General features: G+C 44.0%; 1 protein-coding gene across 3 annotated transcripts in view; it reads right to left on the bottom strand.

Annotated features, from left to right (window-relative positions):
* Nucleotides 1–11,375: 11,375 nt before the first annotated feature.
* Nucleotides 11,376–26,439, bottom strand: part of LOC119432855 (endoplasmic reticulum mannosyl-oligosaccharide 1,2-alpha-mannosidase-like) — a 57,686-nt gene continuing 42,622 nt past the window's right edge. For all 3 annotated transcript variants that reach the window (XM_037700008.2, XM_037700015.2, XM_037700020.2), the window contains exon 10: nt 11,376–26,251. In XM_037700008.2, coding sequence (XP_037555936.1) covers nt 26,045–26,251 — 207 coding nt within the window. In that variant the 3' untranslated portion in view covers nt 11,376–26,044. The remainder of the gene's footprint in view (nt 26,252–26,439) is intronic.

Raw genomic sequence — 26,439 nt, 5'->3', positions numbered from 1 at the left:
TCATTCATTACATAACGAGGGTCTCGAATCCGGCAACATTGATGCCTTCAGGTAGCATATGTGGGTTTATTGACCAGTTGCCTCCACCGAAAATGATCACGTACTCGTGACGCCTGCGGCAGAAAGGATGTTCCACATCCGCCGCCAAGGTTTGTGAGTGGTGGTGCTGGCTAACACTCCCCGGGTTAGTTCTAGTAGTAAAACATAAATAGCCCAGAAAGTGGATGGAAAAACAGCGCCGCGGTAGCTCAATGGAAAGAGCATCGCAAGCGTAATGCGAAGACGTGGGATCATTCCCCACCTGAAGCAAGTTGTTTTTTCATGCACTTTAATTTCCATTAATTTATCATTTTCTTAATTCAGTTAGTAAGTACAACTGATTTCCCCTATGTTGTCCTTGGTGTCGGTGCTTGTTGGCTTCTTATGCTATGATTATATATATATATATATATATATATATATATATATATATATATGCATAGTAAAGTAATGAATCACAGGATCCGGCAGTGAAACAGGGTCACCCGCCGTGGTTGCTCAGTGGCTATGGTGTTGGGCTGCTGAGCACGAGGTCGCGGGATCGAATCCCGGCCACGGCGGCCGCATTTCAATGGGGGCGAAATGCGAAAACACCCGTGTACTTAGATTAAGGTGCGTGTTAAAGAACCCCAGGTGGTCCAAATTTCCGGAGTCCCCCACTACGGCGTGCCTCATAATCAGATCGTGGTTTTGGCATGTAAAATCCCATAAATAATAATAAATAATAGTGAAACTGGGTCAGACAATAGAAGGACGTAGAAACCTTCATTAATTCACGAGCAGGTAGCATCACGCTCAGGTGGCTCATGAAACAGTATGCTGTGCCAAGAATCTAGTCGAACAAGGGTGCATGGTGACCGTCATGGGCAGTGCCTCGGGGAAATGCATGCAACAGTACGACAATACCTGCTTTCTTGTTTTTGCTCATGCCACATCAACCGATTAATCGCGAATAAATAAGTGATGTTTGACCAATTTTTTTTTTATTGGAATCAGAACTGCCCGCACAAGGCACTGCTGGTAATAAAATCAAATCCAACGCTTGTCGAATGGGTGCCGCAGTGCTACAGTTGACCTGCTGGGGGAGGGGGGGGGGGGGGTAGCTCCTCCTTAACAATGCTGCAGAAATTCTGACAATCGTCTACTAACGCGTACGCATTCCTTCACTCAACTGTTACTTCGCTTTTACTTATGTTGCTAGCTTATGCATGTATGTACGTCGATCCATTGCTTTTTCCGGAGCCAAAGAAAGCTTACGCATTAGTAGACAATTCTCAGAATTTCGGTAGCATTTTTTTAACGAACGTCGCCATAACATCGTTTCCGATCCACTTCTGAACACCTCCTTTCCTCTTCTTGGTGTTGATTATCTCCTAGTTCCTGTCGCCGTTCCCGTAGTTCCTTCTGCCGACTACGATATTCCCGTTGTCGTTCAGCGTTCCTACGCCGCTTCTCCATCTCAGCAAGCTTACGTTTCTTTGGTGCCATTGCAAGAACTCGTCTCAGCAGCACATCCGACCGTTTTAGGGCGATCGTATAAACTGAGACTAACCGCTACCACAACTCGTTTTCTTTTTTTTTTTTTCCAAACCACATCTATCAACCAGTTATTCTTATCATTTTATACTTTTTATTGCAACAAATGACTATGTCGAGGCGACGGTGACGTGACCATATTTTTAATCGATTCTAGAGCTACCAATTATCTACAGCTACAATATTATAACGATTAAATGTCTTAACTTGACCAATTACGCACTTATTTCCCATATACAAAGCGTTACGGGATAGGCACAGTTTCTCCGGAGTACTCGCCAAAGAATGCTTATACGCATTAAAAAATAGAGGGGTGACCACCCCCCCTGATTAAGTACTGCATACAGCGTCGCATGGATGTGGGAATGAGATCTACAGCGGATTTATAAGAGGAGATCCTGGGGTGAGTTATCAGAGCTTGGGAGGCCTGACAGGATTCAGTCTCATCCGGCGCTTCCTTGTTCGAAGCTAAGTTGGCAACGAGAATAGACTGTCGGGCTAGTTGGTTCATATCCGCACAACAGCAGCGCTCAAAAGCAGGACAACGGAGACGTGGGTATTGTATATGTATTTCCTTTTGCCGTGTATACGTTTGAGTGCACTCCAGTTTTGTGGTGAAACTTGTACTGCCCAGGGACAGCCTATAGGACCCTTCCTGGGCACTGTTTCCAACCAATCACCCCGGCTGTCCAACAGTATGTCTGTGGTAGATTAATGGGTACCCGGCTTGCCACCAAATCAGAATGTAGCCATATAGCGTGAAGATGAGCTGCAGAATTTCCCCCAAGTTCGCCCGCGGCACGCGCCATGGAGCCTTTGAGAAAATGGTATATCGTAACATGATCCACACCGCAACACCCCCATTAGCTTCCTCTATAGAGCAACACCCAAAACCGAACGTTGGCAGCTAGTGGAATTGGGTTACGTCCCAAGGTTACATCTTCAAATGTGTATACATAAATTTTCGCCTCATCCCGGGAAAGTGGACTAACGATGATTTTTCCGCCGATAGCGAGAAACCGTGCGTTTATACAAGCGGCCTTGGATAGCACAGTGCGATGTCTGCTTGCCAGACAGTGGCGCTGGTACACAAGCAGAGAGATAGAAGTAGATATAATGTATACATAGATAAACATCTCCTCTGGCGTTGGTCGCACTAAAGCGAGATGCTAGCATGCAGTGAAGATATCAAGCAGCGAGATATATTTTTCTCTGCAGTTACACAGATTTTATCACTTACAGTGCCTCACAGTCGAGTCAGAACGCGGTGATCAACCGAGAATATAGAAGTGTTTAAACGAAGCATAGAATGCGCCTTGCGACGCCCATACTTAGCAGTTGGCTGAAAAAGGAACGGCCGCCCTGCGAGTACGCGCACGCGCTCCGAGTGCTCCAGACCGACCGTGACAAGGGTTTGCCTGCGACGCACATCATATATGTACACCTGGGAGACGACCGTAAAAACGCCAAGCGCCAGAAAGCCATCCATTCTCTGATGGTCAGGAGCTCCAGCACCGCTGTATTCCGCGACTGTAGTGAGTGACACAGCCCCCGGATATGCACGCCTCCGTCTCTGCATAATTTACATCTTTGTTCGACGTACCATGTCAGCCATGTACACACCAGTTTCGCCATTATTCGGTACGCAAGAAGTTTACTTGATTTATTATGATATATTATGATTATGACAAAGTGACAAAGGGGATAAGGGCTCCGGGTTATTGTCGACCGCGAGAGGTTATTTAACCTTCACCCAAAACACGATACACGACCGTTATTTATTTTTTAGAGCCAATAGCTCTACTACTCCAGGTACAAACCCAGCAACCGCCTGGTTCCGTAAATCTGACCTTCAAGCCCAGCCAAGGCCAAACTGGGACTTAGCCTGCCACTACCGGCGGGTGCTGCGTACGCCACGTGGGCGCCCATATCTTGAAAGCGATCTGCGATGTGGGCAAAGTGCGCCGAGATCGAGGTAGCTTCGTATGCGCTGTGCTTTCGACGCTTCGTTCGCGTTGAAGCGAGACGCGGTCAATTTGCTCGCTGCTGCTGCCGCGCCGAGCAGCGTCTGTGTGTTGGCTTGTGGTGCAATTGTGGATGCGGTAGTTGCTGACGGCGCCGAGCAGCGTCTGTGTCCTTTCCCAAACCAAGCAAAACCGTGCTATATCGCTCGACAAACGCGTTCAACCACTGCAAAGTTTTTCTTTTTTTTTGCATCCACCTCTATCGGAATGCAGTCGCCGCAGCCGGGAATCGAACCCGCGACCTCGCGCTCGGCAGCTGCCTGTAGAAATCATTCTTTGCTTCAAGGCGAAGCACCTAGTAGTAGGAACTTCCCCGCAAGGCAGTTACTGAGACACCAACTGATGGTGTCGAACTGGAATATATTTCGTTCCAGATTTCCTTCCGATTCAGAACAGAAATAATTAAGAAAACTGCTTCAAAACGATAACTGAATCGAGTGCATATGTTCATGGGAAGTATAGATATAGATGTGAAATCAAATAAAATTCTGTATCATAAGTTTTACGTGCAATGATAACAGATAAAGTACACTACTTTGAGCAGCTATGAAAAAACAACCAATTAAATACGTAATGATCCAGGGCGCACTTCTAGGTGTAACAGTCTCAATGAGGGAACATCTACGAAAGAGGTTGTCGCCCGGCCTCCCTGAAGACAGCCAGCAAAAGCCACGTCTTTAGGTGGCTGGCATTGTTGGGGTCGTGCAAATGCTGCAGACCCACGCTGTGTGTCCACGAAGGAGTGTCAGTTGCTGCGATCACCGTACGACATTGCACTTGGGTCGGGGTTCGACGTCCGCACTTCAACCCTGACCTCAAACCATGGGCCAGGGCGACGCTTCCTAGAAAGTGTCCGGGGCGACATCAAATGCGGCCGGGCCCCATGGGCTCCCTTCGTTTGCTCTGCCTTGGATGTATGCAGTACTTCAAGATAGCGCACTGCGAGATACGGCTTGTAATCCGTCATCGTTTGATCCACCGTGAAACCTAGTGGCCCCTTCGATGAAAGGGCTCTGTGAGCGTGACTATCAGGTGAACTTTCGGGGGTTTTTTCCCCGTTAAAAATAATTATGGGGTCTTACGCGCCAAAACCACGATTTGATTATGAGGCACGCCGTAGCGAGAGACTCCGGATTAATTTTGACCACCTGGGTTTCCTTAATGTGCACACATTATAGGCGTTTTCGCATTTCACCCCCGTCGAAACGCGGTCGCCGTGGCCGGCATCCGATCCACGCCATGCCACTGTACGCCACCACGGCGGGTAACTTTCGTTCTACCAGGTGAACCTGACCGCAAGTTCGAGGAAGATTCACCGCGCCGTGCTCAGCTTGCGCACCCTTCCTTTCAACCGACCACCGGCCTGCCGCAAGTGGGCAGCATGCATCGAACTTTTTACAGGCCAGCAGTCTGTCCATATACTAACCCACGGTGGTACATCAGTGGCTATGGCGTTCTAGTGCTGAGAAAGAGGTCGTGGGTTTGATTTCCGGCTGCATTTCCATTAGGGAGGAATGCGAAAACGCTGCTGAACCGTGCTTTGGGCGTATGTTGAAGGACCCCAGGTGAGCAAAAGTGTTCCGGAGCTCTCCACTATGGCGTCCCTCATAACCCAATGTTCAAGTTCGGGACATTAGACCCCACAACTTATTTTAAGATTTTCCCTACTTCGGAGTCTAGATCGACAAGAACTTAATTAGCGGCGAGAAGTTGGAGTGGCTCCCTCTACGAGTGACGTCACGGCCAGGACGGCGCTCACTCGGCTGCTGCGCGCGCTCGTTCCCTTCGTGCATGCTTGTGGTATTGGTGGCTCGAACCGTACTTATTGAAGGACATGCCGGCTTCATTTTACTGTCATGCCTGAACGGCAGTATCTTCTTCAAAACCGCGAGTCGTGAAAATTTGCGGCGTGGATATTGCAGGCTATGAAGCATTGAAAGGGTCTACTGGTTTTGCAATGCGTATATGCGCAGTGTCTGTCCATAAACTTTGCGTAAAAAGAATGTCTGCAATTTCAACCCACAAATTTTTGTATGATGGTCCGCAAAACACTCAACATTCCCTTAGTGCTTAGCTATGAGAGACATATTGCATTTTATAAGGAAGAAAAATCGTGGTATTGGTATTTTATGTCAATATTATAAATGCCTGTTAGAAGGAAACTGCACAGCGAATCTTTTATGATGATTCTTATTACAATGGTGAGTTGTTCTAGTCAAATATGGCTAGTTTATTTATGCGTAAAAGGAAGAGTTAGGCGCGCATTTTGCATGAACACGTTTGCTAATACTTTCACCGTTCTCTGAAACAGGCACCAAGAGAACGCATTGCTCATGGCTGTTAACACGACGGCGCGTCACGTATAGTATTTATATACTTCACGAATACCATAACAGCACTCACCTGAAAGAACAGTTTCGTGGTTAAGACCGAAAGTCTATCAATTGCAAGCGAGAAATGTTTCATAGTGACCCTCAGTTGCCTTTATCGACATCATGGCACAGCCCTTACGCAACTAAATCTACCGACTGTCGTTATGACGAGGCACGCATTATTCGCGAAACCCATCAGTTCACTACAACTTCGAATTGAAACCATGAAGCAATTATTTACGCGCCAATTGCAATGACTAAGGTATACTCGAGGCTATACAGCGCAGCTTAGGCTGCGCTGAAGAGGAAAATTCAAACGCCTTCTGTCTCACCATGTCTCGATACTGCGTTGTTTAACTACACAAATTGAGAACTATTCCATTCGTGAGTACATAAAAGAGAACCTCACATACCCGCCTCGTAGAGAAGACACCACAAGCCTCAAATGACTTCACTTGATTTTTGACTTCCACAGGGGAATAATGATATCTTCAATAAGCCCCATACTGCTAATGAATGAGGCTTCGGCTTCTTTCTAGCTGCAGCCATACGGTCCAAAAGGCATATTTCACTAAAAAATTTGGGCCGAGCAGCCTGTGTCAGTTCGCCAAACAGATTCGTGATGTCTGTTCGCCAAAAAACAAGCAGCAGTAAATTGCACAAGTGAGTTCAACGTGTAGCACGGGACAGTGAATAAATATTGGTACATTCCTTTGCGTATTCTGCAAATAGCTGTAAGCCTCAATTAGCTTTACTTGAAATTACCGCCAATTAAAATTAACTGGTAAAGAACGGCCTAATTTTGAGAAGCAATTAAAGAAACAAGTGGTGCTGGTTGAATGTAAACTGCAGTGTCAGGTCCTCGTGTTACTGTCGAGTGTTTCTGTGAAGAAATTAAAAATTAGATATTATACCATGAGCTACTCGTCATAAGCAAACACGTTCTAATAGGTTAAAATCAAGGTAAATGTAGCAGTCAGATGTAGTAGTCATAATGACATGCTCGTTGCACCACAGCAGGTATGGTATCCTAACTGGATTCTTATGTGCTATGCTTACGCATTTATGCCTTTATTAGTCACCTGCATTTATGCCTCTATATTAGTCCCTCAATCTGCAAAGTCTAGATCCGCGCATGAAAATCACGCAATGGGCTGGTCTGAGCTCCTTCGGCTATCACTGCAGCATTGCCCTTGAGAAATATATTGTCGTCGAGGAAATAAACTCTCTGAATAAGTTTGCGCGAATGAAGACGTCGTAAAAATGTATTTGGGATGACCGTCATAAGTATACAAGCACAGGGATTGACAGCAAACAAACGGAAACACTGCAGAAGACGCCCGGACAGCGCGCGAACGGCAGCAGACGACAGGCGTGAGTCCGTGCCCTGACGTCACGCGAGCGGCGCTTGCAGCGCCCCTGTAGGTTGTTCTCGGGGCTAATAACGCCGTGAGGCGAGTTCTCTCCAATCATCTTTCTGGCTTAAACTGTTTCTTACCTGATATATATATATATATATATATATATATATATATATATATATATATATATATATATATATATATATATACATACATACAAGTGGAAGGCAACAACAATGCAGTTCACATTCTTGTCGTGAGATAATACTACCACGATCACGCCACCGTGCCTTATCAGTTATAACTTGTTGCTTTATATGTGTCGCACCACATGCAATAGAAAATAATAATGTTTGATGTGTTCAGATAAAAGGGAAAGGCAACTAGTATATTAAAGATGTATGCAGGTTAAATAAATTTAATAGTTCGCGTGCCAACATGGGTACATCAGAGCATGACAAAAAAAAAATTAATGAGTCATTCCACTCTGTGAAGGTGGATGACCGGCAAAGCTGTTTAGCGCACGACACATTTTGAACAAAGGTACGAACATATTTATTGTCCTGATTGGTGGTCATCGTGACGATAAGTACGCACACATATTAGCTTATCACCTTTCACCTCTGTTATTAAATCTTTCTGTCACGTAAGACAGACATACCCCCTTAATCAATGGCTCATACCCCCGTAAACGCGGCCTCCCCATTACGACGAAAGAAGTGAAATTCTACGCTGGAATGATGAGCGGCAACGGAGCCAGCTGTGGAAGACGACGACGAACGCGGCACGAGCGCGGTTGCGCCGAGGGCACGGTTTAAGATATATACTCTTTAGGCACTTCTCGGCTTGCTTGCTAGACGCGATCGACCAGATAAAGTAGCACGGGCGCGCGTCTATCGGGGCGGTGATGGCAGCGAATACCTATCGGCGGAACGACGCAACTTCAGTTAGAACGCACGCGAGAGCGTGCGCCGACAAGGAACGCGCGCATGCCCTCTCCCCGGTGACCTACTTTCGTGCGTCACTCAATCATTTCGAATTTCCCGCGAACCTCCGGTACAACGGGAGATTAAACCAATAAAAAGCTTTCTGTGTTGAAGTTGCGTCGTACTGCCGATAGGTATCCGCTGCCGTCACCGGGCAGATCGGCGCGTGCCTTTGCTACTTTATCTGGTCGATCGAGTCTGGCGAGTGTCCTCACCTAAAGAGATATAAAGAGATATATCTTACACCGTGGCCGAGGGGCATGGAGGAGGAGGAGGAACAGACTTTTATTTGGCGCTGAGCCGTGCTCCCTCAAGGGCTGCAGGAGATAGCGCTAACCTTTCCTTTTCCAAACTAACCACTTAGTAGTTTAGTTGGCTGGGCCTAGGCCTCCCACGTGGGGACATCGAGGTCTTGCCTCTTCTCCGCCTCGCAGTCTTGCTGGGTAGCCCAGAGTTGGTCGCCGAGGTGGGAGCTGCGCAAGGCGGCGTGCCATCTCGACGAAAGGGTCACGGTATTATTTGTCGGATATTGGTCTTTACATTCCCATATGGGGAAGCGATGCTGCCTGAGTCTTACAGATCTTGCAAATGTTACTAGGCTATAGGTGTCCGGGTAGATCATGTGGTAACCGTGTAGGGGTACGTGTTTGTCTGTAACAGGCGAAGGGTGGTAGCCGGTGCACTGTTTAGCTTGTGATGAAGGATGGGGAAGGTTCTTCTGTTGAGATAGAATGATTTCGTAAGGTCGTTGTAGCTGGTGAGGCGATCGCGTTCCGCGGGTGCACCTGCGCTGTCTCCGGCACGGGACAGCGCCAAAGAACCAGGGTGGGTGAATAAAATACGGCATGGAGCAGTGGCGCACCGACGGGGGGGGGGGGGGGGGCGGTTCGGGGGTTGTAACCCCCCCCCCCCCTGAGGCCGACTTAACCCCCCTCTTTTGTTTAACCCCTTTTCTTTCCTTGCGCATTTGAGTACTGCAACTAAGATGTAAGACGCGTAATCGTCTGCACACTCACAAAAAGCGCATTTTTTGATAATTTCCCGTGAAGAAACTGAAATTAGTGCTACTTAGATAGTATTGGCAAACTGTCAACCCCCCCCCCCCCCCCCCCCGGCAGATATCCTGGGTACGCTACTGGCATGGAGGAAGAAAAATACTTTTTCCTTCCTCCATGCCGAGGGGCACCAACCCTTTCCACTTGGTCGCCTTATCAGGCGCACACTACGTCACGCAATACGTCCCGCACTACGTCATACATTCACAGAGAGACATCGTTTTAGACACAGGTGGCCGTTAAACCTAGTTCCGACGCAAGCGGCGATATGCGTTTGCTTTTGTTGTTGGCTCTTGCACTCTCACTTTATAGAGAAGAGTTTCTCCGCGCGGACGCCACAAAATCCTGACTCCTAGCCATAAACAGGTTCGCTGTAAAAAAGCAGGAATGCGCCGCGACTAGCGAGATTGGGAATCAAAATGACTACTCTACAAATTTGGCGGTAAATAGCAGTCAAAATTTTGGAGTTGTGACCACGCTAAACAGCGCTTGCAAGTAGGCTCCCTACTGTATAGTGCTGTTGAGGTGTCATCACAGCGAGACAGTTACGGCGCTGCATTTTTTCTCTTCAATTTTCTTCCTTTAAAAGTCACATACTACTACTATGCACTAATTCCCCCCCGTCGAAACGCTGCAGCCGGGATTTCATCCCGCTACCTCGTGCTTAGCAGCGCAACGCCAAAGCCGCCAAAGAACCACGGCGGGTGAATAAAAGAACCGTCTCTGTAGAAGTGAAAGGGGGATATATAACAACGCAGAAAAAAAGTCGGTTCCGCACGAAAGGCGAAGCGTCGATTGCGATAGCAAAGTATTAGACAGCTATATACGAAGGATAGTAGTTTTATCGGCCGTATAAACTTCTAAATCATTCGCTAATTAACTAAATTAACAAGCATGTTATCATGCGCGCACAAGCAAACATAAACACATCTCACTCGGTGACCGCGGACACTCGCTTTCAAAACGCTGGTGCGAGGAAGAGCGCCAGCAGGTGCGAGCGAGTTGACCATTGTGCTGCCTCTCGTTTCAATGCGAATTAAGCGGGGAGAACACAGCGCACACGAAGTTATCAGCCCTCGGCGCGCCTTGACTCTGTACCCATCGCAGATCGCTTTCAAGATAGGGCCCGCGCGGCCACGCTCAAGCCTCCGGTGCCCGCCATGTTGGGTACTAGCGAGGGAGAGCTGCGTCCGTGACGTCACATGAACCATGAAAACCGCGGTCGAACCACGCTTGGTGTATTTATATATATATATATATATATATATATATATATATATATATATATATATATATATATATATATATTGCGTAATCATTTTAAACCGCCGTCACACACACACACACATATATATATATATATATATATATATATATATATATATATTGCGTAATCATTTTAAACCGCTGTCACAAACACCGCTTTATCACATCGCATTATCGTGGAATTGTGGCAGTTCAACAGATGTATACGCTCGCTACACTTCGCGAGCTGCTGCATACATACATCTCTTCTTCGGACAGCTCGATCCGAGATTTCGTGGCCTTCTTCACACACACGTAATTATACAAAGGCCGCGATTAACATTATTCGTGGTAAACGTACCACACGAGAAATTAATAACTAATAATTGTATACGAAATGCCGAGTGCGTGACGATGCGAGGATTTAATTCCCACCAAAACAAAATGCCCGGGTCTACCCGGAAGCCCATTATTTTGATTTCGGACAGATCGGAGCCGCCAAAGAATTTATGTTGCAACATGCAAGGTGCACTGTTGGCACAATATAGGTACCCTGGTAGTCAGTCGACGCGAGACCAATGTCAGTTTCTAAGCTCCGCCCACCTCTGCGTATCAAATCTTGGTCGACTCACCTCTGTGCATGACGCTTATGATTATTGCTCTCTCACATATGCACAAAAAATGCTACGGGAGCTTTGGTACACAAGGTCAATATAACAAGACAACCAACAATATGGCCATCATGGAAGAAAAAAAAAAAAAAACTTTATTTACAAAAAAAGGATGGCAGCAGCAGTGCAGAATTTCACCTACACCTATACATATAGCTTGCACACTCCTGAACTAGAATCACATTCAATAGCAAAGAAAAAAAAAAAAGTTCATTCACTCTCTTTACCTAACGGCCAGACTTGCTATCCATCACCTATTGTAATCCACCCAAAACCAACCCACTGCAACATTTCCATAAACAACACAGCTGTCAAAAGGCAACTGCCGTCAAAACTGCACTTTTCCCCTACATGTCTTAATGGCAGGAAGTGGAAACATAAGGCGTACTTTGTACTGCCATTGCACAACCAAAGCTGACACTTTCGTTCTAAACTGCACTCTTACACTTGGGCACAGCACTGTTGCTTATTAGCTTGAGTCAGTCATGTTCTGTCTCATCATTTAAAACCTCCAGGCAGGCGAATAACGACAGTGCAAATACAAAGTGCCAGAAAAAGAACGTCCACATATTTTAGTATAATACGAGAACTCTAACATGACTAAAAGGAAACTCGGAACAGGCAGATCATAGTACTTTTTCGCGCTCTTCCAGTTTGCTTTCACACAAGTTAGCATTCAACATTGTACATTGAAGCTTTGGATCAAAGTACAAAACTAGAATTTAAGTTAAATTTTTAAAAAGTTCTCCAGAACTTAATAACATGCTTCAATTTGTTGAGGTGGATGTGCTGAATGTTGAAGAAGATTAGCAATGAGAGACATTTAACATTACAATGTGGTGCCTGAACATAACTAAACATGCCAGTGTTGGTACTAAAATGGTGTGCATGTGTCCCAAAAACCAATTTTATTAACATCACAGCATCTCTCAAGCCAGCCAGCATACCCCACCCAGGGGGATGAGAGGTCACAGGAGCCTCCACGTGGCACATGTAACCACAGTCAACAGTGTACAATAAACATACAAAATGACAAGCAGTGCACATGACTTTACGGTGAAGTAAGGACTCGACAAAATATGTCTTGCTAGGCAAGAACAAAATGCAAATTGAGGCTTCATTTCCTGTTGCCTCTGATGTTCCTGGTCCACAAAAAGAAAAGCATGATATGTTTCTCAAGTTTTGTTCTGCTAAGAAAGTTTTCTGCAAAGACTGCGAAATCTGTGCTCATCCAGCAAGCAGCACCAAGTAGTAAGCATGAAACTCGGGCAGCACATAATAAATTGCTGGTGAAACTGAAGAAATTGTCAAGTGACTGCATGAAACTGTTGCCGGAAATATACGAGGGGCACGAAACTACAGTAATGGACACAAATGCACTGACAAAAGACCAGGTCACCTTGTAATGGAGCAAAAAAAAAGAGGATTCCATGTAATTCCATTGTTTGAAATGATCAATGAGTCAGTACTTGACATTGCATTATTGCTTTACGCTTTACAGTTCCATGTGTTCAGCTGGCAATTTGGTCAGTTTCACTATAAAATTCAGTTTATTGTTCTCCTGTTCCCCTCTACCTTCTAAGGCTGCTCACAGAATAATTACAAGTGACAGCTACCCCGGGATTCAGCCTCAGAGTTTCAAGGTTACTTCTCACAATGCAATTTTTGCTCCACACACTTCTTGCAAGGTTGCCAGTCTCATTATTTTTAGCCAGCACTTGACTGTACCAAGATGTTATGCTAGACGTTATGTCAAAAGCAAGAATTAGCATGCCTTACCATCTATGTGAAAGGCATGCATGCAGTAAAGAGCTAGTTAACAAATGCAAGCTTCTAAAAACAGGAGAATAGAACCAATGTTTTACATCTTAGCATTATTGCCTTAAAGAGATGTCTCCAAAAGTGACACAAAAGAGCCTTATGCATAAGTTTTACAATTCGTGAAATATCGAAAGATAGAGCTGAGAACAGCACATAACAGCACTGCTGCAACACTTACTGATGCTGTATTTAGCCAAACTGCACAGAATTCTTAGAGCAATGGCAGCGATGTTCACTTGGCCGCTGGCGTAAAGGTATCAGCAGTGACATCATATTCCCTAATGTTTTTTTCGTTTCCCTCAATAAGAAGCATTGCGCAACACATTTCTCATGTATTTTGATTGAAGAAGGTGCCAAAAGAATGCCACTACCAGCACTGCTCTTCTCAACTACATCCCCAGAACAATAGAATACATACACAAGGCCAAAAGTCTAATAATTTTTATTATGTGGCACAAAACCTTTCATTTATTAAATTAGAGCCCCCCCCCCCCCCCTTTTTTTTTTCTTTTAAGAAACAAGACTAGTTGGCCCAAGATGTATTACAAAGCTCAGATGTGTTAATAGCAACACGCAAGCACACGGCTGACAATACCATAAGCACCATCTGCTATTACCCACCGCCACTATTGCGAGCATTTTTGAGCAGCACACACTCTTCAAGCTAAGATGAACCATGGTTTTGGCATGCACTGGCTTGATCCCAGGGCCCACGCACACACAGATGGTGGAGAACTCACCAGTGTGGCTTGTTGAGCCTTTAGCTGACAAAGATGAGTCACGTGTGCCTGCCCATGACCCAATATCAAGCCAGCACATGCAAAAACCATAACTCACATCCTTCATAATATGAACAAAACTGCGACCCAACAACAGCTGTCTGATCTTAGAAGGGCAGGCTCATACCCCTGACGAGAGTTGCAGTGGCTATCAGAAGACAGCATGTGTTGCTTTTAACAAATTGAAGCCCTGTACGTCATCACTGGTAACACATACCAACACGAAGAGCACAACCATATGTTTGTCTAAGTCACTGCATAGGCAGAGCAAGTCCTCTTGACATACTGCCAGCTCTTACTCCTATGCGCATCACAACAGTCCATAAGGCAATCACCGAAGGTGCAATGAAAAACTATACTGACGATATACACATACATTAGAGGCCCTTGCGATTTCAACTGGAAGGCTCAGGATTGTTGGTGTAGTCACCTGTAGCACATTTTTGAAGCATGTCTGCAAATGATTGACAAGACTAGCAGACCAGCACATGAGTGCTGATCTTGGGCATTTCATCATGGGCTTGGTGCCCATGCTTGATTACCATTTGGCTTTTCACAAATTAAAAGATTTAGAATAAGTAAAATGGCATTACAACCGAAAATGGCGGCTAACACAACCGCTTCCTTAATAATACTGTGGATAAAGAATTCTTGCGGCAAATTGAAGTAACTAAGTACTGCATATAAAAAGCTATTTCATTTAATTAACAGCTCAGCAGGGGGTCTACAATATCATGGTTTGTTACATTGACCTGGGCTTTCGCTGTGTGGCACAAGTCCTGGCATAATTTACATCTTGTGCAGTGTGCACTGCTGGCAAGATTATTTCATAACATGTGGGTGCCATCTTTTCAGTGCCTCACAACAGCTTGGGAAAATGAGATGAGGAAGGTTAAAAGCATGCATAGAGTAACAGATGATGCTTGCACTTTCGCATGCTTTCAGCACAAGTGCTTAACCTCACTCTCTCAATCATCTCACTGTTTCTCACTATCATGAGGAACTGAACAACTACAGTCTAAGACATATTCTTAATGTGTGGATACAGCATGTTTAATAATTCTGCAAGCATTGTCGGAACTTCCTCTCAAGAAGCTCCAAAACAGACTGATGGTCACAGTGTTATCTCGTAGAGCAGCATAAATGCATGATCACAAAGTAATACAGAAACAAAATAGTGTAGCCAGCACAGTTTAACAAAGAACTTACACATGCCTGCTTGTTCTCTCCGAATAAGTTTTGTTGGTGGTGGTACTGGCTGCTGGCACAAATGTAAAAGTAGAAGAGTGAACCGAGTAGTGTGCAGGCCTTCCAAGTAGCAATACTAAATGTTTCACTCAGAATAAGAAGAAAGAAAATCCTTCTTTATAGCAGGCATTTCTCGTTTAGTTATGTTTTCACCTCTAACATAGCATTTCGCTGAAGTTTCAGCAGACCAGGGATCATGTCCCGATACGATATGCTGCAAGAATGTTATGCCACCGCATGTGTGCAAACAAGTCAAACTTCACTGCATGAGCGCACAGTGATCACGTGATGTGCCTGTGCTGAACACTATAAGCTGAGTGTCTGTAATGAATATCTGCTTACGCCTAAAAAGCAAACTAATAAATGTTCTCACGTGAGGTATAAGGTACATGTCAGCGTTGAGTGAAACTTTATGAGCTTAAGAAACAAATCGCAGGCCTCCAGGTAACGAATTCATAATTTAAATTTTTTACATAAATAAGGTAATTAAAAGCAATTATGTGCATATATATTTATAAATGAAGCTGTAAGTGGCTTAGTAAGTGAGGACAATTTGGCATGTTTTGTACAACTACTATTAAAGTGTTGGCAGTCCATGCTTAATTCAGTTGACTTCTGGTAATTCACAATCACTGCACAATGTGAAAAATAGCAGGGATTATTTGATGCTTGAAATGAAAGTAGCATATAAAAAGCATGGCCACCTTTTGGTAAAGGTTGGCTGAATTAATGGAAGACAAATAATTTATTTTAGCTCTTTGAAGAAAAACTGTAGCAATTATGTGCACTTCAGAGGAACTGTCGTAAGAAATAAAACATGACTATAAGGCAATAGCATGCTTCTTAAAGAAAATTCTGAGGTACTCACAAACGTGAAAATAGCATGCAAAAAATATGTATGTCTTATTGCCTTCAAAATCTACCTCACCAGGCTCATCCATTCATAAGGGCATGAACCTAGCCTGACAACAAAAGTCTAAGGAATAAAGCAAAGGTGATTGCATTCCTTACACAGGAAAGCATACAAGAGCAAATTACGCCATAATGGTGACCATTTTTCATATAAATGTACTCTTCTATCTCACACCACAGCCTTATGGATAGCAAGTCATCTGGTGGCACTTCAAACTGGAGGATATCTGTTCCATAAGGCACGCTGCCCACACAGAATGAGTCTATTTCTTACACCATGTGAAGGACTGAAAGGCTACAGACCATGTGATAATTTTAAAGATTCAGGCAGCACTATGCCAGATTGCAGGTTACACTATATGCTCGCATAAGCCATCTCTAGGCTGCAGACACTGCACAACCAATACATGGTCATTCACCACTGCAATTTTCCATTTGACATTACGTTTGATACTGTGCACAGCCCACGGCTGACCTCGCACATTTCTCATGTTCAGGTGAATTAAACCTTTAAAAAATTGCAGACATCCAAATTGCTACTTTTTGTTTTTTCTGACTGGAACAATAAATGGCATAGCTAGTCAAGCAGAACAACATTTGTGCGACATCAATGTGTGTCACATTTGTGCTGGTGAGCTCTCTACCAAGGAGTTTCATTACGGTGTCAGGCACACATGCTGTTACATGCCAAGAACAACATGTGTTCTAAGCACTGGCAGGTCAACCTGTGTTCTGCTTCTATGTGCATCAAAATTCCTGCTTTCTCTACAATCCCATTGCATCAGTAACAACTGCAAACCAACCTGTGCACACAATCAAAGTTCTGCTACAATTGTCTGGCAGAATTATGCTTTCGCAAACATTTGACATGATCGCAGATTTTACCCTATATGCTTACAGATATCATACCAGGTTTCTCAGCGACGACTCTCCCTCATTGAAAATCAGGGATTTGAGACACCGTATTACTTTTTATAGGTAAAATTGACGAGGGTGGACAAAAGAACTCCCGGTCGAATTATTAGCAGTTTAATTAACCAAGATTTGCTAATGAACTTTTTAGTTATCAACATTAGTCCACGAATGCCAATTGGACATATGTCGCTAATGGCAAACTTATATCAAATATGCTTTTAAAAATGATCAAAAGCACTTATTTAAAGCATGCTCACACAAAGAATTCCCACTTATTTTCTGTGCAAAACTGAAACCGAGTGCATCCGGAGCATGTGTAACTATGCCTTAAGATTATATGATGTAACATAATGGGAGATGTGACATGTCATGGTGTGCTGACCACTCCTGCCAAGTCAATCTACGCAAGGCAATCTCAGCTGGTGGCTCACATTTAGTTTGTGCTTGTCACTAGAAAAAAGGAAATGAACAGTCATTGGTGCTGGTCGATTGTGGATTCACAAGGCTGTGCATCTACTATCAACCATCGAGTGCCCAATTTTTCAGCCAACAGCATCTAGTCGGCGCAAGGTTTTCTTGCTTTTGTTTCTTGGCATGGGTTTTGCTATTCGACATAATTTTAAGGTGTGGTTGTGTGAGCTCCTGATGCACTTCCCATTAGCTACAAACATCCAATTGACAATGGCGGCCTAATGTTGATAACTAAGAAGTTCATTAGCAAATTTTAGTTAAACTGCTATCGCCCAACAGGGAGTTTTCTTTTGTAAACTTTTGTTGTCAATCTTGTCCTGCAAAATGTGTAATTGTCTCTTGGATCCCCTATATTTAATGATAAGAGACAGTCATCACTGAAACACCAGGTAAAATGAACACCATTTGAGTGTTTGACTCGTGATCAATGGGCTTCTTTGATTATGCAGTCCCCAACAGCCCTGCGCAGCTCGAAATGCTGCCTACGCAATGCTCATTGGCTGAAAGCACTGCCTTGGGCAGTCCTGGGAAGTCCGGGACGGCAAACTGAAGAGCCCTGGTGTGGCCACTTTAGAAACTTCTCTGTAGTGATAGCAAAAGGCTTCCATTACCTTTTAGCAGGGAAATGTTTTTTTTTTTTTTGTGGGATTTATGGAAACATTTTTTTACTATATTTCAAAAGATAAAGCTTTCAAAACTTCCTTTTCAAAATTAGAAAATTTTTGAAGCAGCAATGTAGACTGGGAAGCTTGTTTTTCACTTCCAAGTACCAATAGCACTAAGCGAATAATTATTCAAATTTCAGGCATAAAATGGACCAAAAAGCCTAGGACACTTTTCTTTGGTAAAAATTTTCATTACAGGTCATAAAAAAATGCAATTAACTGAATTTATACAGCACATTGTAATGTATAACTCGATACACATAGGCAAAGCATGAGCCTTGCAGGCCTGCTTTACTTTGCTGTCTTCATACTCTAGTTTCAGCACCGTTCCTTGTCACCTGTTTCCAGCAGGTGCGCACCCACTCAAACGAGTCTGACTGTGTTTGGCACTGGTACTTATTTGCAACAAAATGTGCTAACTAATATGAACAGTTACCAAATTCAAGCCAAGGCAACCTGCTCAGTGACATATAGCGAGTAGGAAGCTGTATTCCCACGTATGTTTGGATTTATACTTCTATTTATGCATACAGTGAATGTTTTGAAGCACTTAAAGCACCTTTTTGAGTATGCAAAGTGTAAAATAACTCAAGGGAAGTTTAAGTGGCGATGTTGCGCTGCTCCAACTTGCACGCTGCATGGAAAAAGTGGCCCCAATGAAGCTGGGGCCACTTTTCACACAAAATGTACCTATTTTTGCATAGCTTTTGTTAATGGCAACACTGTTCAGTAGTGGGGAGAATGTTTACTGCAAGCTCAGCACTGATGTGGGATGATGGGAAGTTAACTGCTTCCTGTTAAAAGGCTAACAGAACAGTCATGTAGGCCAGAAGCCTGCTGGCTGGTGTAATAGCCTTGATGTTTACACAATTCACATCCTGCTTAAATTACACCTCTCTTCATAGCATGTGTCAAACAAAAATTGACATTATGGTGTCACCAAGCAAGGCAGGGTGATTATACCGGTGGAAATAGTCCCTTTTCCCTGCTTTCCTCACCATTTTCATTTTTGTAGCAATGGCCGTCTTCAAGGTTCAGAACACAGAGTTGCTGTTTTAATACTGATGACTGAAACAGTATGCAACACTGGAAGTCAAAAGCAAAAACAGAAAGCATTCCTGGATGCTAAGAAATGAGGTCGAATATTTCTGCAGGACTCTTGGACATATATTGAAAACCCATGAACAAGCTTTCATATCTGTCAAACCTCCCCCATATATCCCCACACATAGAGCAGATAGCTAATTTATGTGATGCAACAAAATTCCTGAGGGAAGTGCAAAACCTGCCACTACTCTGGTCCCATGAAAATGAAAACACAAGGGGCTAGGCCAAGCCAAGTGCCATCACCCCCTACAACACTCAAAATGGAGGTACTCCATCTCAGTACATGTTATTGCAGCACTTCATTCTCCAATGTGAGGCTACTACAACTTTTCACTATGCTAGCCATGAAACAGAACAAATGTTGGCTAAGCTTATAAATGAAAAATTTCTCTTATAAGGCTCATTTATAAAGTTATAATCAATATGACAGTGCACACTGGCATCAACAAAAAAAAAAAAAAAAAGAAAACCCCTTTAACATTTTGTCTAGCATTACCCACTTTAGTAGGCCAGAGGGCCGTCCCTTTTCCCAATGACGATTCTTTCATTTATTCATTCATTCATGTTGTCTAGATGACAGTCGGTATGTGTTTTAGTACTTGTGTATTTGCTACTTTGTAAGCACAGGTCAAGCATGTGTTATGCAAGCCATTCATTACCGATGTCATGGTGTTGCTCTTGTTACTGATCCAAGAAGTGTTGCATGCTTTTCATTTTTGACTAGAATACCAAGAGCTCAGACAGCCATGTCATCAGAACTATTAAACTAGTTCACAAGCTGGACCAACAGCAGGAAGCACTCGAGAGCACACAATGGTGAGCTCTCTCTAATTCTCCCAGTACTGTGAAGGTAAAGAAACAAGGAACACTTTTTCTCACACTCTACAGCATATGTTCCTCAGCCATCAGGGAAAATCACCAAACTTCAAGATGTGCAGAGAAGCGCCTGTTTTTTTGCTTATTAACCTACACATGCACTCAAAGGGCACAGATGCATAAGTGAATGTCCATGCTGAAACAACCAAATAGTTATACAAGGCTGATTAGAAAGAAATAAATATTAAAAGAACACACATGCTAATGCAGAGGCTGTACTTGCTATAAGTAGAGACTCAATGGGTGTATGACTCCGAGACGTGTATTCAGCACTCAATTCAACACCTACTTCCGGCTGGATTTCAGACACATTTTGGTTATGCCGTGGTCGAGGGCACATGCTCACAGAAACCTGCTGTAGCAGAAGGACACAGCATGTCCCTCAGTCTATCAAATTTAGGAGGTGTGAAAAGAGGGTAGGAAAATTGGGTCATCACAAAACCCAAAAAGTCACAGTTTTCCTAGAAAAACAAGGCATTGATAGCGATAGCAAAGTATTAAGACTATTACACAAATAAGGCTCATAGTTTTATAGGCAGTATAAATTGCAGTAAACATTTGCACTAACTAAACAAGCATTGCAAATAATGTGACTCCAGTGGCAGCAACAACGCACCTCAAGTGTCCATATAATTGCTATTGCAATCAAAAGCTGACACAGAACCTTGTGTTCCCAGAAAACTAGTGTTGGGACTCCTGCTGAATCTTCCCAGCCCCACAATTGCTGCACAAGCTTAACAATGAATTCCTGTCATGTGCATTGTGGCCCTTGAGCTTCTGGAGCAGGCATTATCCGTTCCCGATATATATTGGGAACGATGTATCAAGAACGAGCCCATTTGTCACAATCCCACTTGCCACCGGAAAACTTGTCATGGGAAACTGGTCACACCGCCCATTTGGTTCAATGCCATCTCAAGATAGGAATTCTCGCGGAGGGTACTTTTTCATCACTTGGATTTCCCGGTATCACTAATGTTGATACTGGGAGCACTGACACACAGATCACCAAATTTCTTGATGTGGGCTGCCTTGACAATTTCTCTTTCTGTTTTTGTTTTAGCGTGCTTTAGAATGATGGCCAAGAAAAGTCAAGCAAAGGTTTGACATCCTAGTTGTTTTTTCAGCTGCTTGTAAACTAGTGCAAATATGCCCTCCCATAGTAAGCAAAAGCATCATTCGTGCACTAAGAAGCATGCGCACCATTACACTGAGCGCACGACATGGGTAGCGTAGCGTACAGGATTCCGCCGAGTTGTGACCGGTGTATATTGGTCGAACAAAGCTATGTTTCTGTGTCAGAGCGTGTGAACATGAAGTGAAAGTTATAAACAAATCTGGGGGTCATTTAGCGCATAACTGTAACAAATGTGGGTGCAACCCCTACTTAGATAAGGCCACCATTCTAAAGCACTCTAAAACAAAAACAGAAATTGTCGATGCAGCCCACATACAAGAAATTTGGTGATCACACAGTGCTCGCTGTATTAACATTAGTGATAAAGCGATGCAGTTCTTGGAAGACCATCTCTGAATGTTTGCTTGTTCTTGTTGCTCATGATTTACCCACGTGTCTGCATGTATAAAAGCTGATTGACGATTCTGATAATAAACAGTTGGAAGGCAGCACCTACGCCATTTTTGTGTTCCTCGCTGTCCTGTCTGTTTATGACGCCATGCTGCAAGACATGCCACGCACAAATAATCCTGTGGAAGCCTGGCATCGCGGCTTTCAGGTCTGTTATGTATTCTAGCTCCAATATCCTCACTTGTTTATATGTTGGTTTATTATTTGAGTGTGCTTATTTAAAAATTTTAACTAATTTAAACTGTTACTATTGCAGTCTAAAGTTGAGTGCTGCTTTCTGAATCTCTAGGTCTTCTTGAGATACCTGAAGGATGAGCAAGAACTGCAAGAACTAAAATGGCCCCATCAGATGTCAGACAACACATCTCCCCGCCTCATATGCAAACACGAAGATATATGACCGCATTACAAGGAACCTGGATCAACATGTCAGTGGAACAGCAGTCAATACGCTTGACAATATTGCTCGGAACATCTGCTTTTGAGCTTATTTATCAAGCAAGTTGAATAAACAACAGTATTATTTATTGTATTCAAGCTGTTTAATGCGGCATTTATCTTGTTCCCATATTTTGCTGCATGTAATGTTATACAACTCTGAACACAATTATAATCTCATTACAATTTTAAAAATGCAGGTTTTTAAGCTGCCTTGTAGATTAATTTTATGAACTATCCGCACTACAGCTGCACCAGGGGGGAAACTGAGCTCAAGCCCCTGTACCTCCCGTTGCTCATCCTCATGCAGCACATTTAAACACATTACCCACTAAACCCCGGTGGCTTGTCTCGAGCATTTGTGCTGTGAAAATTGCCTGCAAAGTGTGTGCAAGTACGTTATATTCACCTCACTTCCAGCGTCTCGAACTTTGATGAGACGCTGGACGTTGTCCTCTTGAACGAGGCCTTCAATATTACTCTTCTTGTTATAAAGTTGATGTGTGGCAGGCAAAATAAATTGCTTGTCACACTGTAAACCCAGCTCTTAACTCAAGTTTTCCGTGTGATGAATAGTCAGGTGGTACGAGAAATCCTTGTACGACATGCGCTACGACAAGTTGGCCTTCCTCACAAGTTTACCTACAAAGAGTTTGCCTATGATGAGTGGCCTTCTGACAAGAGGGCCTAGACCCCTATACAGTATAGACCACTTATAACGTAACCGCTTATAGTGCAGGACCGGATATAGTGCGGTCTTTTCAGACTCCTGTTAATTTTCTCATAGCACTCCATGTATACACGTATCGCTTATAGTGCAGTTGCGGGAAACGAAATACCGGTTACAGTGCGGCTGCCTGGGAGTACGGAAGTCAGAGGAGACGGCGAACGCTCCCCTCAAACGGGCGCCACAAGGAGTGCTCGAGGAAGAAAGAGAGACGAAGTGGAGGAGAAGGGCACGGGGTGCCAACGAACAAACGGCCAGTGAGGCTGAAACCAGAATCTTGAGTGCGAGTCGTGAAATATCACGGCGCGCATAGCGAGCGAGGGCCATGAAACTGCCAACACCATCCGACACTCGCTTCACGATAACGGCAGTAAACGAAACTTCAGGGAGTGGGCGGCGCCGGCACTGCACGGCGAAGGGCGCACGCAGAGACCGTGGAATGTGAGGGAGGAAGGCGGCAGGGAAGCGGATTTCGCCTCGGCAACTCCGCCGCTTCGGTGGCTCCCCTCGCCCTCCCTCGTAGCTCCATCACTTTCGACTGTCACCGTGTGCGCCCGCCACCGTGCAGGCGCCGCTGCTCCAGCCGGCCCGGCGCCAGCTGCCCGAAGTTTCGTTTTCTGCTGTTATCGGGAAGCGGGCGTTTGCTGGCGTGGGCAGTTTCGTTGGCCGGCCTGGGACAGCGCCGCTGCTTCCCTTTGCGCCGTAGCCGCAGCGTGAAAGGTCAACACGTGACTAGAAAGTAGAGGAAGCATAAAGGAGAAAGAAGGGTTCACTGCCATTTTCTACGCGTGGCTACGGTAGCGTGGCTGAGACGTCGGCACGTACACGCATCTTCCGGCGCAACGCAGAATCGGCGACCTTGCCATTTGAGAGAGGGTGAAATTTCCGGCGCGTTTTTTTTTTTCTTTTTTTTTTTGTTTTGTTCGCACACAACATAGAGGGGTCTCTCCTAAGCTTTTACTCTATGAAGGTGCCGGAGCAATGCCGGTCGGAGGCGCCGCCGCGTGATTTGGTTCGAATTAACGAGATTCGACTGTAAATTGAATGCAAGCGTTCTAGCCGCATTCCTCGACTGTCACATACGTGTGGCGGCTCGGTGCACATGTTTTGCATATGTGCGGGCCTTGAAAATTGTTGCTTTGGTTATAGTGCGGTACCACTTATAGTGCGGATATTTGCGACTCTGGCGACTTACGTTATAAGCGGTCTACACTGTATATCATAACTGTGCTCTGGCTCACAGACTTTGTCTGCATTTGCCCTGTTTCATGTAATTTAACTTACACAACAGAGCAAAAGTTATGTTGTGTAAACAATAATAAAGTATGCCCAGATAATACTTCTAATGCACAATGGGCAACAATAAAACATCACAAGCTAGGCCCCATTCATAACTTTCCTGTGCTACATGAACCATGCCGCAATGCTTCCATTATTCACCTGGCCAATAATTCCCTCCTTAGTTTTAATCCTTACAGTAAACACTGCACTTATTTACTTCAATCGCTGTTTAACCACAGTATCTTAACTGTATGTTTATCAGCCATGTTTGCCCTTCTCTAATTGCTGTCGATGCTCAGCAGCAACTCCCAGCAAAGCAGTAAGAAAAGAGTATCTAGAGAACAAATGGTACCTCTACATGTTTCCAAAGCATTTGATTGTATGATAATTTTGGATTCTAAATAGAATAAAAGGAAAACACTCTGCATTCTGTGCCTGTGATGGCATACAGGTTCTACACAATAAGCATGTAAGTCATCTTCAGTGCAAAGACAGGCACAATCTCTCATCTCCTAATGCAAGATACCCTTTGTGCTTGAATGTTTGTGGGCAAGAGCCTGGAATGAGCAACATGTTTCGTTCTATTAAACAATGTTTAAATGAAGCTTCTGTAATGTGAATTCGGCATGTCAGCAATCCTAATACACAAACTAATCAGTTATTTTTAAAAACCAAACAAATGTGCCCTTTTTCAGCTTCGCATATATGGAGACAAAGTAAAAACAAGAGGAAAATACTTCACATTCATAACTCCTTATTAAATAAGAAATAAAAACTAACCCATTAGACAACACTAAAACCTATTTGAATCACAGTAAATAGTTTGCCATCCCAAGGAATTAACCAAATGCACCTCAAAATATTAAATATTAAAATTCTTTAAGTTCCCTGATCAAAAAGTAGCAAGCTGCAAGTGCAAAATGAACTTTTGAAACGGTGTACTAAAATGCAGTGCAAAGATCATTATAATTAAATGTTCCACCAACTCAAACAGCCACTACAGCAGGCAACAACAGCTAGGAAATTCATCAAAATGACTGCCCTCATTCACTGCCTGCTGACATCTTGCTAGGTAGGCTTCAGTGAGCCCTCCCAACTCATGCCTGTGCTCAAGATAAATGCTTATTTATGCTTGATCTTCAGTGCTTGCATTTTTCCTGAAGATTCTGATAGGTCACCTTTGATAGACTGTCACTGAATACCTTGCAATCTGATATACAAGCCTGTAGATATCAGTCAATATGGAAATAAACTCTGCAATTAACTACAAACACTTAAAGACAAAGCATAGCCCCCACTTTCCTCTTCTCAAGCAATGACTTTCTGTTTAGATTTACAGAAATGAAATTAGTGAGCTACAGCAAAAGTGACTGGCAAGGAGTGCCTACTGAAGGGCTGCTTTGAGCACGGCGCACGTAAGCAAAACCTCATATCGAGGAGAAAGGTTTTACAGACAGAAATGTAATCTGTCTTATGTTAACATCCAAACAACCAGTTAGGCGGGAAATTCTTGGTCTATGAGCTTTCACAAGCATCATTATTCCTGTTCAGGTAAGTAACAGAGCACTAGTGGTAGAGCTGTGCACAAGGCCTGGCCAAACATTGTGTGTCAGCAAAAATGATCACTGCTGCTGCACACTATTCAAGGCTGACCTAATGAACCACTCTGGGAAGTGCATGTTTATGATCACAAAAACAAAGAATCACATAATTTTTAGAGAAATAAAATTTTGTCACAGCAGTTGTGCATGGAGTGACACGGCCTGTGTAAACACAGCCTAAACCATGTGGTACTCTGCATTGCAAGTGGTGAGCCAATAGCCGTCAACCTATGCAGTAGCAGAAACCAACAGTGACAATGAAGATAAAGGACTTCAAGTTAACGAGCGCCAAGATGGTGAATGCTAATTATAGTGGAAGTGTGGTGTCAGGATGTGTACAAGGGCAGCAGATGGGCTTCGGTATTGAACAGGTATCTGGTTGGAGAATACCGCTCCAGTACATCCTCCTCACTGAAGAGCAGGTAGAGGTATTTCAGCGTTTCTGCCAGGAAGAAGCTTTCCATCATATCTCGTGGGCCAGTTTGCTTCGTGTTCAGCACACTCCCGATAGTTGTGTACCCACCACCAGGCACCTGCACAACCCAAGAAAGACATGTCAAAAGGCTTCTAGGCCCTGCCAAACTGAGCTTGTTTTGTCAGCAGTAAATCCTTATCCTAATAATTTACACCACTGGCTCACCTCACTGATAGCAACTATCAAATACGACTATGCACTATCATTTGCACACTATAACACCACTAGCTTGATTCTATGGCAATA

This window comes from Dermacentor silvarum, chromosome 1 (genome assembly GCF_013339745.2).
Source record: "Dermacentor silvarum isolate Dsil-2018 chromosome 1, BIME_Dsil_1.4, whole genome shotgun sequence".
NCBI classification, from domain to species: domain Eukaryota; kingdom Metazoa; phylum Arthropoda; class Arachnida; order Ixodida; family Ixodidae; genus Dermacentor; species Dermacentor silvarum.
Note: the sequence above shows the minus strand (reverse complement) of the source record. Positions and strands in the feature narration are given on the sequence as shown.